Source organism: Clupea harengus, chromosome 10 (genome assembly GCF_900700415.2).
Source record: "Clupea harengus chromosome 10, Ch_v2.0.2, whole genome shotgun sequence".
NCBI lineage: Eukaryota > Metazoa > Chordata > Actinopteri > Clupeiformes > Clupeidae > Clupea > Clupea harengus.
The window spans coordinates 9202182-9217517 of NC_045161.1; the positions used below are offsets into that span (position 1 = coordinate 9202182).

General features: G+C 42.3%; 2 protein-coding genes across 5 annotated transcripts; one reads left to right on the top strand and one right to left on the bottom strand.

Annotated features, from left to right (window-relative positions):
• Positions 1-514: 514 nt before the first annotated feature.
• Positions 515-4025, bottom strand: LOC105910812 (TLC domain-containing protein 4-B-like). 4 transcript variants are annotated; one of them, XM_031575263.2, is made up of 7 exons: positions 3868-4025; positions 2699-2964; positions 2273-2362; positions 2036-2157; positions 1624-1718; positions 1448-1521; positions 515-1277 (listed from the first exon to the last, which is right to left on the bottom strand). In XM_031575263.2, the coding sequence occupies exons 2-7, from the start codon at positions 2848-2850 to the stop codon at positions 962-964; spliced, it is 849 nt and encodes a 282-aa protein (XP_031431123.1). In that variant the 5' UTR covers positions 2851-2964; positions 3868-4025; the 3' UTR covers positions 515-961. The 4 variants fall into 4 exon arrangements, with proteins under 4 accessions (XP_031431123.1, XP_031431122.1, XP_012695013.2 ...); XM_031575262.2 differs by having other exon boundaries at positions 3862-4025; XM_012839559.3 differs by having other exon boundaries at positions 2099-2157; positions 3862-4022.
• A 7493-nt stretch (positions 4026-11518) lies between these two features.
• Positions 11519-14955, top strand: LOC105910675 (tissue factor-like). Its single transcript, XM_012839404.3, has 6 exons — positions 11519-11724; positions 11869-11983; positions 12417-12604; positions 12829-13010; positions 13513-13681; positions 14417-14955. Exons 1-6 carry the CDS (start codon positions 11661-11663, stop codon positions 14566-14568), a joined length of 870 nt encoding a protein of 289 aa, XP_012694858.2. The 5' UTR covers positions 11519-11660; the 3' UTR covers positions 14569-14955.
• The last annotated feature ends 381 nt before the right edge of the window (positions 14956-15336 follow it).

Genomic DNA, 15336 nt, shown 5'->3' on the forward strand with positions numbered 1-15336 from the left:
AGATGTAAAAAAATATATAAAAATGATGTGATGTCACTGACTCCCATAACAAATGAACAGTTCCAATGCAGTTTTAGTGGAACTCTAACCCTAACCCTAACCCTCATTAGTTACCAATTTTTTGTACCTTTCCAATGGGGACATTTTTGTTCCAGGACATAAAGGTACGTTTTTGTCACTAAGGGTGCAGACATTTTCCTTTAGAGGTAGAGACAAGAAGGTACAAAAATGTACCAATGATAAAGTTACAGCGCTCATACCCTGATAGGGTACAGCTGGAGCGACAAGCCTTTACACCTTTTAGGTCCATTCTTGTACCTTGCTTTTTTAGTGTGGAGGTTGCTTGCACAACCCTTTTTTGTGAAATCTACAAAGATGCTTGAAAGAACATAATCACTACATTGAGTTGATCTGAGGTTCAGATTTTTTTCTTTATTTGATCTTTTTGGGTGGATTTATAAACCAAAGATATGCATGTATATGTTTGTCTTAAAAATAATGAACTGCACAATGATGAATTGCATAGTTTTATTAATTTACCAGAACATATGTGCATTTCTGCCACAGTAATTTACTCATGTTGCTGATAGAGAACTCTTGGCAGATTTTATATGTTTTCTCTTAATGATATGAACATATGTTTGCCTTTTTCAAAACAACTAGTTCCACCAGGAATCATATCTGTGAAGAGCTACTCAGCAGGCTAATAGATTCATTTTGTCACTAAGCTCACCAGACTTTATATTCTGTGATGTAAAGCAGAATCTGGGCTGTTGTTGTATGTATAGCCTGTTATTGTGTGACATAAGGCTACATACAGTGAATCCGGAAGTGACGTGGAACAGATTTAGTCACAGTATGCTAGACTGAGAGTATTTTTCTTCTTTTCACAGACTCTGACACATAGATTCATATCACAACATTACAATAACATTGAAGAAACACTTCTGTACTTCATTGCTCAGTCTGTCTTGGAGCTGGGTAGATCTCTGGCTTCAGGCCTTCTGTAGGAGCGCAGGACCCCCAGGCATCCCTTCCAGATACGCCACATCCATAGCAGGTTCAGCACGTCCAGGCTGAGGCTTGAGAGCATCCAGGTCAAGCGGGCCCCGGTGGGCACCCGGTGGTAGGCTTGTGTGCCATAGACTTCAAACACACGGTAGTAGTAGACTGGAAGGACAGCAAGCCTCACCAGGAAGAATACAGCTGCCATCAACGTCCCATTGACCAGGTTTGGCACAGAGGTCTTGTGGTAACCCAACACTTTAAAGAACCATCTGGTTACAGACACGGGTAGTTAGAAAATATATCATACTTATTTTCATTGGCTGTTGGCTGTTTTATGTGGACTCTCGAAAGAAAGAAAATATACATATAACATTAGTAAAGTTAAAGCAACATTGCTCAGAGTAGATGAGTAATCATTCAAGGTGATGAGGTTACCTACCGCTGGTTCACACAAGGAGTGGAGAACTCCGACATAAGACGAAAGTTGGCAAAATAGGGTAATACGCCTTGCTCCTGATGAGGAAGGTACATAGGATATGCACTGGATCAGGAGAGATTGTTATGAATTTGATGTAAACAATCTAGGACAGTTGTGATGAAACAGATGAAACTCACCAGCAGATATGAATATGCATACAGGGCGACTAGGTGATGCACCACAAATAGTTTGTCCCCAGTTATCTCCCAAGAGGAAAACATGACCAGCAAATCTGTGAAAATGTGACATATTGGATTAGGAGTTGTGTTTAGGGTGGGGGCCGTGTGTGAATGTGTCTTTTCAGCCTCATGAGTTGGTTTCATGGGCAACTGCAGCTGTTGAGTAGTTGTAAGGGGACGGTGGGTGTTATATGAAGATGCCAGTGATAAATGCAATGATTGATGGGTAGGCTGATCGGTGACTTGTTCCTGAGTGCCATTGCCAGCAAGCATGCCAGCATCTACAGTGTGAAGCACTGGTTGGTGAGTACCAGCTGGTATGTGGTAAATAATGTAGCTTCAGAGGGGTCATTGTTGAATTTTTGTTTACAGTATATCTGGGAAGAACGGAGGTTGGTATAGACAAGGTGTCCAGTAAGATCAGAAACCTGACCCGAAAGTAGGTATCCAGTTGTTATGGCGATGTTGAGTTTCACCAGTGTTGGGTCTCCCCTGTTCCAAGACACAAATGTCAGACTATTATAGGGATACTGTAGTCTGCAAGGAACCCAAATCAGCTAAGCCATCAGACTCCTCTCCAACCACACCAATACGATGTTTCTCTCACCAGATAAGATCTTCATTGACACCCTCATCAAAAAGAAATATATAAAGACTGATGGGAGACACCACTAGAGCATGGAGCGTAGAAACTGTTCTGAAAAGAAAGAAGAAAATAATGCTCATATTGACTCTGACTATTGTGCCAGTAATCTGAGGCAACATGACATGTACTTTGTACAGCTATGAGGGACAGCTCAGTGAATGCTGGCACTGTATGAGCACTCAATATCAAGAGTTTCACTCAAGCAACACATTCTAGAACTAGCTATTTGTTGTGTTAGATTGTAGGGGCGTAGCATATTTTGAAATAATTAGGTGGCCATGATGCCCTGAACGGACAGCGTTTCTGAGGGATAACTGTTGTGTCACATTCCAGTGAGAGATGTGTAATAAGTTATTGTGAGTGACTGTGGATTAACACAAACAATACCTGATGTTCCACTCAGTCTTGTGCGTGTGTGGTAGGTTGAGGAAAGCAGGGCAGAGCCATGAAAACAGCCTTGGGCTCACATGATGGAAGAGCCACTGGAACACCAGGAAGCTGCAGAAGACCGACACCAGTGGTATGCTGAGCATTGCCATGGTAACAGGGCAGCGAGACACCAGAAACGCCTCCTGAACAGCCCGTTGTGTCTCTTCTCACAGTCTTGAAAACAGGCCACAACAGAGACCATGGAGGACCAGAGAGAGCAAACTCTGACAGGGAAGAGTTGGAGAGTCAATAATATTACCAGTAGCAGTCTCGATCACTATTTTATTACAACTGTTTTTCACATAAATACATCATAATATCCACTTTAAAATATGTTACTCAATTGTATCATGAAGCAAATATGGCACTATGTAGTCCAATCCATTGCAGCATCTTAAAACCCCTTCTCTTTCTGCTCTCATGATGCGAACTTCAACAATCTGTTAACTACCTTTAGTCACTAGTACTTCCCCTCGTCTTTACCATCCTCTTCTCTCTTCCTCTGGCATGCCCTGTCTCTCTCCTTTCTCTCTCTCTCTCTGTCTCTCTCTCTGTCTCTCTCTCTGTGCTCCAGCGTCACTGGACACTCTCTGTGCGGTTGTCCTAGACTCGAGGACATGGGAAACGCTGACTGGGAGCAATGAAATCTGCTGGTGTCGGGAGCTGCTCTCAGAAGGGGGAGGGATGCAGAGATTTCAACTGAAAAACCTTTGAGCCCCCGCAAATGTTTACCAGGTTCGCTGATGCTGTTGAACTCTTGTTATGTTTACCTTTTGCAACGCACCAAGAATGCACCTTATTTGTCAGAATGTTTTTCTCAGTTTGTTGGTTAGTTAGTTTGTTTTTGGTGCTTCAGAGCCCTGCATTTATTAGAGAAAGCTTTGACCTAAGATGCAGAGTCAGGAATTCAGTCCCAGTGATGTTGATAACATAAACATAAGAAACAGAAAAGCCTTTATAGTCTCAATACACAGCTGAATGTCCTGCAACTGGAAGTGTTTTCAAAACATGTATTTCACCTGACACCAGAAGTGCACTCAATGCAGGAACCTCACAAGTCCATCACTAGCAGATGATAACAGGCCACAGAAAATATACATGAAAATGGTAATTAGTCTTACTCTCACTTTCAGCTAGTCTTCATTATCCACAAGTCATCACGCTCCATTTCCAACAGATCAGATGAGCAGTTTTAGGAACAGTGCTTGCCTTCCCTGAATATCCAGTAAGGGACTTGAAAATGAGTGGGTGAAGGAGCGAGCGAACGACTGAGTGAGTGAGCGAGAGAGAGAGAGAGAGAGAGAGAGAGAGAGAGAAAGAGAGAGAGAGAGAGAGAGAGCAGGAGGGAGGAGAGAGAGAGAAAAAAACGAACTAAGGTCAATGTGGGAAGCTTTCTTTGTATGATACACTATGTATTTAAATACACTATACTATACATTAATATAATATTGAAATGTGCAAGGGGTAGTACGGGCTTCTGTGTGTGTAAGTAGGGGGCTGTTTAGTTCCCAGCATGCCGCGGGGCACACTGGAGCTGTGTTGGTGTTATTGATGCTGTTAGCTGATGAGTTATGCCTACCTTTCTTGTCTGGTATTAGTGTGTGTAACTGTTATTATTTTGTCTGTGTGTTATACTGTTAATGCCTTAGTTTAGCCCTGCTTTATGTTAACATATCTGTCCACCATCAGTGTAAGTGTTGTGTCAAGATTAGACACCCATCCTGTCTACCTTGCATTCAGAGAACTGTAGTGACTTTTAAAATGGCACTCCTGCCCCAGAGAGTCACGTGGGACATGAGAGCTGATTTTGCAATTGAGATCTCTGTGCTTGTACTTGGCTAGCACACTATAATTCAATGCAGCATATACTTTTGAATGAATGCACTAAGAACCACACAATTCATATTATTTGTTACAATCTAGTGCATTGATTGCATTCTGTGAAGTGCTGGTAAACTGCCTAGTATGAGTGGTGAGATGAGGTGTTTGTGCTTTGGTGTGGACAGCTGTACCCCTTTTCTCTTCTCACTGTCTACATGTACACTCATTTTACCACTAGGTGGAAACCTCGTCCTGAGCATCATGATGAATTCACCTTTCAAATCTGGAGTGGAGCAACACTTAACTCTTTGCTTATTATATACCCAATGGTATTTTACCTATAAAAGGAGGGGGAATCAGCTAAGATTTATTGTAATGATTAGAGATAGGAAAAAAGAAGAAAGAAGAAATTAGTGAGTGAATGAATGAATGAATGAATGAATGGTTTCTAAAACCACCAAAAATCTTTATAACAACCCGTAGCATCACTGAGTGTTGGCACATTCACTACACATTAGCGGTTTGGCCATAGATGACTGACAATTTACCCAATTCCCAGACGTATTTTGGAGACACTGCAGGAGAAACTGATGGTGCATGAGTTACGGCAGACACATCAGATTTATCACTCCAGCTTTACAACATCTCTTGGGATCATTTACAACCACTGACAGGACTGAGACTTCTGTTTTATGTGTCCACAAATGGAAGGAGGAAGAAGGGAAAAAATAGATTTTTCTCCCAAAGAGATTAGGAGTGTCAAATATTTACAGATAGCAGAAATGTCTGCGTATCTGATGGAATTTAGGACCCTTTAAAACTCCAGATGTACAAAAGACCTCTAACATTCTAGCCTTAGTCTTGGATGAGTTCCAAGCTTCGGAGTACATTCCCATGTGTATGATGAGATACATTTTATTTAGTCTCTTTCTCTGAAAATACATTTTGAAATAATCCAGTTGGGATTATCGACTCACTGTAGACACATTTAGCCCCCAACAGAGAGCCAACCTACCAGAACAGAGTAAAGGCCTGTCCAGACAAAATGCGACTTGCAGCGATTTAGCGACAAAAGACCATGGAATGTTGATGAAATTCAGCGACTTGTAGCGATGACAGGAAGAGGGACAGGAGGTCTGTGAAGAAAGGCGAGTGAGAGGAAGAGAGACACATAATCTACCAAACCGGGGCGGATCTACTGGGGTACTGGGGTGGCATGGCGGATCTAATGGGGTACTGGGGTGGCATGGCGGATCTACTGGGGTACTGGGGTGGCTACCAAACTACAGAGAAAGTGCAGTTATTTTCGTCTTTTCTCCTTGGTGACACCTGCTTCCTGAACGGCCCTTCAGGAAGTGACACAAACCGATTTCTTCCTGAGTGGCCGACCATCTGGGTGTGTGACCCTTTAACCTCCGACCCACCAGTCTCCATGTTCTCGGCTCCAAAAACAAACGAATGGCTCCAGTTTGGAACGGACCTAGAGTGTCAGAGTCTGTGAATCAGCTCGACACATGGGTGCGTTTGAGAAAAGACTGGGAACAGAATAGGAAACAGATGACAGTCTGAAAAACCCCAATTAGCATGCCTGAGGATTCATCAGGACAGGGAACAGAGTGAGCTTGACTTCTATTTCCAGCAGGACCCATGCGCAATCGCAATTTTGCCAAGTTATAATTAAATGAGTGTCCGCATGAGAATGTGTGTGTGTGTGAGTGTGAGTGGGAGTGAAGGAGTTCAGAGGACCAGAGGAACTCCCTCATAACCATTGCTGGTATCATGTGTGAGTGGGTCAGTCAGGGTGTTTCTGCAACCTACCTCCCAGCCGAACTCTTCTGTTTCTCTGAATCTACTCCCAGAGATGATTACCCAAGCTGTTGGCCATCAGCCAGAGCAGACTGGCTCCACTTGCAGTGCAGGAGTTAAACAGTGCAGAGCTTTCACATTCCAAAGCTGCAGCCAGCCAGTTGAGCCACTGACAGATGTGATATCCTGGATAACAGAGGAACTCTGTCTCCCTCCCTTCCACCTCTCGCTCTCCACCTCGACCTGTCCTCTGCATATGCTGTCTTTTAATAGCATCCTCAGAGTCTAAGTCTGTAGACTGGATATTTAGATAAAAGCTGCATATTAAACACAATATCACAGGGTCACAGGGTTTTTATAGTTCAGGCTCGATGTTTAATCTCACACACTTTTTAAACTATTTTTTTAAGTTCTTGAATTTTGGACTCAACCATTACATTCTGTGCTCCACTCCAGACAGCTCTGGACTTTATCCATTATTAAGACTTCCTAATTAATGTGTGTTTTTATTTCTGTTGCAGAGCAGTGGTGTTATGTATTTATTCTGGAGCGGTAGGCCTGTCTGGGCCTCAGAGCTTATGTTTTTCCATGTGAGCACAGCTCCCCCTGGGCACCGAGGAGTGTGAGACCGCTGCAATTGGTATCCGTCTGAGAGAGTTCGGCTGTGTTCCTTAATCTATGAGAGTATTGCTGTGTGTGAGATAGCATTACATAACACTGAAGGGAGAGAGGGACCTGCTCAGACCCCTGAGGGAAATGTTCTGACTGGTCTCATGTATTGATAGAATGTTCTGAGGTCTGCTATTATGGACAAGAGTGTGCCTCAATCTCCTTGAGATACTTGTGGGTTTTCTTCAGATGGGTTGTACATGCCCACCACCAAATATGGCATACAATAACAAATGCGTTGTGGAGTGATGGATTCTGGGTAATTAGGAGCAGGCCTTGAGGGAGTTTCAAAGCTATTACCCCGTTCACCCTTTTATTTATCATTCCAGCCTCACCACTGGTGCTTACTTTTCTGATGACATCACCACCAAGTGGGACAAGGACTTCTAATAAGCAACAGCCAAGCAAAGATGAGAAAGGAAAAACGTCTTACTATGAATCAAGGGATTCATGTTCTGTGCGACTCCTCAGAAAAAAGGGATGAGTTCTTCTCTGTCTTTAATTCTTAAACGCATCAAAATCATGCGCTGAATCGGGAGCATGGGGAAAGGCAGTCTACCGACGTATATTTAATTTCCTATTCATTTGAACTTTCTTGAACTCCGTCATAAGTGTGTTTGTGTGCGTGTTTCAGAGACAGCAGGGTCAGAGAGAGACAGACAGAGACAGAGAAAGAGAAAGAGAATGGGTGTGTGAAGAGTCAATCATGACCAAGCATCAAGACCAATTAGTCACTGTATTCCGACATCCAATGAAAAGGAGTGTTGTTCTATTTATATAGCATGAAGGCTCAGGCCTGGCTGAGTCACTGATGAAATAACTGGGTGAGGTTACCTTACTGCAGTGCAAAGCTGATGAGATTTAAAATATAGTGATTACAAGCTGGATGGAGAGCCTGAGGAAGAGGAATGTATCAGTCACATATGGAAAGAATACATTTTAAGTTTGTGAAAGGGAACTTGTGAAACTATCTTTTTTGAATGAACCTCTGTCTCATTCATGACTATGTTCTGAAGAAGCCGTTTAATGCTGAAACAGAAAATAAAACAGAAATGGGTTTAACTCCCCCTACAAGCTAAACTAGCGAGCAGGGGGTGTTGAGGGGCTCTGGGCCTGATGTGTTTCTTATCAGGCATGGTTTATGCAGAGCCAGTCTGAGTGTGTCACTGATACTAAAACATACACATATACATATTTAATCAAATTGACTGAAGCAGAAGTGTGCGAGTTCCCTCTGTACAACATGTGGAAGCACACAAAAACATCAATGTGCAAGACATCGATTAGACACAAAGGATTCGGCTGATTTCGGTTTGCTGATCGACAATAATAAAGCCTTCATTTGAAGACTCAGCAGGAGGAGAATTCTGTCTCCCCCTGTCATCTGCCCTTCCTCTGGAGGCCAGGTCAGACACTGGAGTCATCATTATCAAATACATGGATGAGACTGCAGTTGGCAAGTTGGCTGGTGTCGAACATTTCCTTCCTGTCTCCGACTGAGAGGTCATTAGAAGCACACTGGATTGCTTAAGCGTCTGAGAAAAGCTGGGTTTACCCTGCACACTCATCTGACCAGCACTGAGGTTTGTCTCTGTAAAGCCCCTCTCCACAAAAAGAGGAAAAAAAATCTAAGGTTACACTGGAGGTGCGTCACTGTTTCCGTTTACTGCAGTGGAGATTGCCTCTGTTCTTCCTACATCACACAAATTCATTTAACAACTCTTTACAATGGTAGTGTCTTAGATAAATCATTCAAATAAAGAAAATATACATGAACGACAATTGTGCAAATGACCAGTTTCAGGATGAGGATTTTTAACAACCCAGAGTTCATGAGAAGATTATGGAAGGAAATCTGCCCGTCCATTTGGCCTTTAACGTCTCCTATTGCAACCCTGGCACGATAGTGGTCTAATAACAGCAGGAAATGCTGTTTACACATATGCCATCAGTGATGGTGCAACAGAGGGAAATTGGTCACGCAACCGCGGTAGCCGTGATGCCATGAAGAAGTAGGGGCATTTATTGTAAAACATGTGACTGGCTTTGCATCAAAGAAACGGAGTGGAGTTGAGAAGACCAGCTTGATGTTTCTTTACGTCTTCGTTAAATCAGTCGAGAGCTCCCTTCCAGTCCTGTGGGAAACAAATGTTTTTTTGGTATTTGTGCCTTTTAGTAATGTCTGTTGGAGTGTCTGTATTCAGGCTCGAATCTTGCGATGGTTTCTCTGGAAGGGAACATAGGGGAGACATAAGGACTCTCTCACCCTGTTTACCAGAGCAGATCAGATAGGGTTACAGATGTGGACAAATACCATTCCTCAGAGATTATGCTCATGCATGCTAAGCTCGTAAAAGGCTCTTTGTGATTTAACCAAACAGACTGAAAATAAATACTGCTTATAAATGCCCAAGAATCTGCTTATTTTGTCTGGTTTATGTGAACACTAGTATTTGGTTGATCAGATGACAAAGAGTTGATCCTGAGCTTGCCTGCTTCAGTTGTTATTCAATGGTGAGAATCATATATCACGAAGACATGTTGTGTACATGTTATGTAGCCTATTGTTTGGTCTCTGCATCAAGGTTTGCAGAACTAGGGACCGTAGCATTTGGATTCAGATTTCTGCTTCTTCTTATAAACATTGCAGCGATGTTCTGGCAGGGGAGTGAGCGAGTGACAGGGCTGGCAGCTCCGCAGGCAAGCCCTTCACGGTCCAGGAGGGATTAATCAGGAAACTTAACTTGTGCATAAGAGTGAGTGTGCCTACCACTGACTTTCTCCCATGTATTACCGCTGCTGCGCTCAGTTGGTCATATAATGTTTGTCAAAGTTTTTTTTTCAATTCCCCTGTTGCTTTTGTGCTTTTTCTAGGGTTGTTCAGGCTCTGGTTCTGTAAAGCGCCTTGGGACAATTTTATTGTTTGGGCGCTATATAAATTAAGTAAATTCATTTAATTAAACGTACACATTAAATATGTTCACGTAGAAGTTTGAAGTACACAGTGAGTGTGTGTGTGAGTGTGTTTTATGTGGCCAAAGTGGCAGCTTTCAGGATTTTAGGACCCAGAGGCCTGTTCTCTCAGATAATTTACCAGCTCACACGCCTCTGGTTACTATGGGAGATTTCAGTTTCATAAAACAACACATTCCCATCTTCTGTTCTCATGACAGTCAGTGTGCTATGACAGTGTAAGGCAACAGTTAGTCTAAACCAATGATTATAAACAGAGCACCCTCACTTAGGGATGGTCATGCTTCTGACAGCTTATTTCTCCCAGTCACTAGGAATTACTAGTAACGAGGATGTATTAGTAACTCGTCATGACTGGAGGTTTTCTGAGAAGTTCAAATTCTTAAAATAGACAGTAAAATATCCAGACACCCAGACATTAAATTGCAAAAGTTCTTCCACTATCTAGGCCTACTGTGGGTAAGAATCTCAACAATCCAGTTTTACGCAATCACTACATCAGGATTAGGTCCTATAACTCAAATTGCCAGTCCACTCTATCATCTCTTCATTTTCCCTTAATTCATTTGATCTGCTGAGTCCGCAAACTGCAATAACACTGACCTCTGATCTCTAGATACTTCCCATGTGCAAGGTATTTCCAAAATATAATTAATGAATAATTTAATTAATGAAAAAACAAATATCCAATTGAATTAATAACTTGCATGGTCTGTGTAGGTGTCATCAGTTTGAGAAGACAGTTTCTTTGTGTAACACAACAGTAGAGAGTAACACCTGTTAATGATTTTTAAAACTTGTATAATGTGTTTATTGATCAAACCACAAAGCATATTACAAACAGTATAGGAATGGGCCGCACAGAGGGGTGTGTGTGTGTGTGTGTGTGTGTGTGTGTGTGTGTGTGTGTGTGTGTGTGTGTGTGTGGAGGGGGGGTACATTTTTCATAATTAAGTTTTTCATATTTTCTAATGACGTTTTTTCAGGTAGTTTTGCAAAGGATGTGAAATGAGTGCAATGCAAAGGAATGTATCTAAATAGACCATGATTTGGAAGACCAAATTTAGTAACAAGGTTATCGAAATGTCCAAATCTCGAGGCGAATACAGGTCACAAAAAGAGACCAGGCCCATCTTCTGTTGCCGTTGGTGTGGTTGATTTGGATTTTGAACGATTTAAGATAGGATTAATAACGCAATTGAGATCCCCTACCAAAATTAAATGATGAGTATCTAAATTTGTGGACAAGATTTGGGCTATCCCAGTTTGGGGATTTTTGTACATTTTATAAAATTATTTATTATTATAAGTAAATATAAGCTATTATAAATCTTTATGATTGTAAGGCTTTAGAAATAATCGATATTTGTGTCATTTTTATATTTATGTTTTGCTTTATGTTGAATTTTGGAGTTATGTGCAAGACTATTTGCCGGATGACCTTATATGGGTTTGTGTTGGCCAAAAGGGCTGGAATCTCCGTCTGTCACGAGCTCCCCGTCGGGGTCTGCATGGAGCCGTGGTAATAAATCCAGCGCGAGTACCTCTTTCACGCAGTTTTGGTTTTGGTGTTTGAAGGACCTGCAACTAGACATAAACAAACGGCAACTAATCTGCCACTTCGGTCGAAGACTGGAATATTGATTTTGACATGTGTACAGCAGCGCTGATTCATTTTGCTGTCTTCGCGTTGACTCTCATCTCCGCGATTTCAGGTATGGAATATTATCATTGATTTACCCATGGATGAAGACCTACCAATATGGTTTTGCTTGTCCAAAGTTACTCCTCATTAATCTTTCACAAATGTTGCCAGCAGTCCAATGAGAATGCCAATGTATCTGTACCTCTCTCATTAGGTGAGGATTATCCACCGCGGGCTCAGAATGTATCCTGGTCCTCCTTTAACTTCAAGACCATTTTAACCTGGAGCCCTAAACCTACAAACTACTCTTACACCGTGGAGTTTTCAAGGTAAGCTTATTCACTTTGTCGCAGATACAAAACGGGGATACTTATAGCTGCAGTGGAATTCCATCATATTACTTTTGGTGAAGAAGAGGGGAGGCTGGAGGAGGCTCCTTCAGTGTTTATTCAATGCAGTTTTAATAGGGGAATAGAAGCGTTTGGAACACTGAAATAGAGTGCCAGATGTTTTCCATTTGCCACAAGTTACTGATTAAGTTGTCAACAGGAGTACATCAACATCTCCAGCTCTGTCAGTTATAATTCATCATCTTTAGCAGTTTGGTATGAACTGTTCCATCAATTTTCACAACATAAGAATTATGAAGCAGCTGTGATGCAAAACTGATGTGATTATGCCTAAAGCCAAGAGGAAAAGTTTTATAACAGCATTTGGAGACAGACATGCAGACAGAATTTGGATTGATATTTGGTTCCGCAGATTGGACAAGGACAAGACCATGCACTGCATCCGGACCAGGGAGACTGAGTGTGACCTGACCGATAAACTGGAGAACCTGAGGGACACCTACACTGCTGATGTGATCTCGGAGCCCCTGCCCTCTGCAAACACACACTTTGTCGAGCTCCCATACACGTCTGCGCCTCGCTTCTGCCCCTACAAAGAAAGTGGGTACTCAGTCTTCTATTCCATAGCATAGGTCTCCTTCAACAGTACTTCAAATGTAGACTGAGAACTTTTTTTTTTAGAACTGATGATAATGGCAAGTCAACAGCTACTGGTGTATGTGGAGCATCAAATAATCAGAAAAGACATTACTGGATAAGGATATTCTCAGAAGGCTGCCTAAATCCCTGTGACCTTATGTGTATGTTTTTTTTCCCCCTGACAGCAAAGATAGGAAGTCTAAATTTCAAGGTGATTCAGAATGAGGACAAGACTAAGATGGAAGTCCACATCCAAGATCCCCAGACTGCCATCAAGAAAAATGGGCGGCCGATGACCATCCGAGAGATCTTCAGGGAGGACCTGATGTACAAAGTCCAATACAGCAAAGCTGGAAGCACAGGAAAAGTAAGTCTTTTATTGAGTAATTGAGTTTGAAATTGAATTTGAGTTTTGTTTTACTGATTGCTGTGTCCTCAACACCAACCATGTCTCTGCCTGGGTTTACAATACACTTTGTTTCTCTATGGTCTCGGAAGTGATGTCAGAGTTACACTGTGTTTCCAACACACTGCGTAATCAGTTTTAAACCTTAACTGTCTGTGTGTGTGACTCTAATCTCAAGTGATTACTCATTACTGTGTGCAACCACCATATCTTGGTCAGCATAACTGTGGTTATTAAGTGCAGTGTTCCTCTTTGGCTCCCTTGTGACCATAGATGTTCTTCGCCGTATTGCTTAATCAAAATGAACAGGGCCTGTTTGTGTGTTTCTAATCAGTTTCATTTCTCGTAAGCTGTGGGATTGCCTGTTCCTAACACACGTGGCTGTGTTTGTGTCACCGAAGAGCTTGAGCCTCTGTACGTGTGTGTGTGTGTGTGTCTAATGACAATCTTTCTTTATCCACAGAGCAAGGCCCAGGGCCGCAAGAATGTGGTGGAGATCAACAAGCTGGAGGAGGGTGTGAGCTACTGCTTCACTGTGGCTGCGTACATACCATCGCGTAAATCAGACCATCAGATGGGGTCGTGGTCCATTCCTGTCTGCTGGCCCCCAAAGGCCGGGTCTTTCTTTGAGGGTAAGTACCATGTCAGGTCTGCTCTCCTAAGTTTGTGTCACCTCTGATCACCATCAGCATCATATGGGAGGGTATTGCAGAGCTTAGTCTATGGTGTGGTGGGAGCTTTCCAGGTCCTCTCCTTTCCGAACTTCTGGAAATGTGGTAATCCGCTGTGGGAATGTCATGAGGATATATTAAGGATGCTGGGTTAGAATTCTAGGTCTGGAACATTCCAGTCCCCTCTGTTTTCCCACAAGTTGTGGTCTGTTCAAACCTCAGAAAGAAATTAGGGAGCTAGGCTCTGTGGCGTCTGAGTCAGATGTCCTTAGGGGCTCTCATAACAGCTGTGGAACTTAGAGGCTCTCCGTCATGGCTAGTCTCTCCCACTCACCCCCACTCTCTATCTACACTTTAGCTACAAGAACATAACAGTATATCAGCTAATGGCTCCTCACGATACTCTAGCTGTCTGTTCAGTGTGGACAAAAAACTAGTTTTTGTACAGTCCTGACTCTGTAAATGGGAAACATAGCAGCTTAGACTGAGCCGTAAACAATTCTAGCCTATTAGCTCGTCTCAAAAGCATGGAAGGGAGGGGTGTAGTTTTAGTGGCTGTTGAGCTGAAATATCAACCTTTCGCCAGAATGACAGACACTACCTTTAATTTTATAAAGAAATTAGATCCTATATCGGAAAGTTTGTAAATCAGTGAGAGACTAACCGCTCGTTCATTCTCTCTCCTCCCTCCTGTAGAGATTAGCTGGACTTGGTTAGCAGCAGGTGCCGCCATCCTCCTGGTGATCTTGGTTCTCCTGATCATCATGATTGTTCTGTGCTGCAAGAGGGCTTGTCTCTCCAAGAAGATCAAGATGGAGGCTGCAACGACGATCACGACTACCGTGTAGAACCGTGTCATTGGAGATGAGCCCCCAAGTCTGGGTTGTTTGTACTGCACTTTGCACAGGAGTGGTATGTGGCTGGCCCACAAGCTGCTCTATGGGAGAAGCTCTTGCACTCTACACCTGAGCTTGGTGTTTTTGAAACATAATGTCAAATGTCTGTTCTACTCTTTTCACATTCTGTGGGGTGAGTGGGCAACATGGTTTGCAGATTAGAATGAGTGTTAAACTATTTTTTTAAACAATAGATTTGCTTTTATATATTTGTTATTTATTATTTTTTTTGTACATGAAATATTATTTATTGATGAAAGTCCGCTATATGTTCCTCTATTTTTGTTGTGTTATCTATGATGTAAACATTCTTGCAAAATTAAAACTTGATGATTGGTACCGCCATGTCCGGTTCTTACTTCTGAAGGAGACGTGCAAACCAGAAAGTTTACAACATGTTGAACAGATTTACACAGCTGGAGGGAGGGCTGGTAAACAGATTAACAGCGACCCCACCAGGTCAAAAATGGCTTCAATCCTAGAAACTGCCCAGTCTTCACATCTACTGAGCAGTACTTCAGAGAAATTTACGGCATCCGCTGGGATTAATGTAATATTTACCCACCCAGTTCAGCTCAAATAAAATCCTATAAAATTAAGAATAGGCAACTACATTTTTTTGAGATTTTGAGAATAAATCATTCATACATAGCTTTCCTGAGCCAATAACAACACTTCCACAACTAGATCGCATATTCACAAGAAAAGGGTGCATAAAGA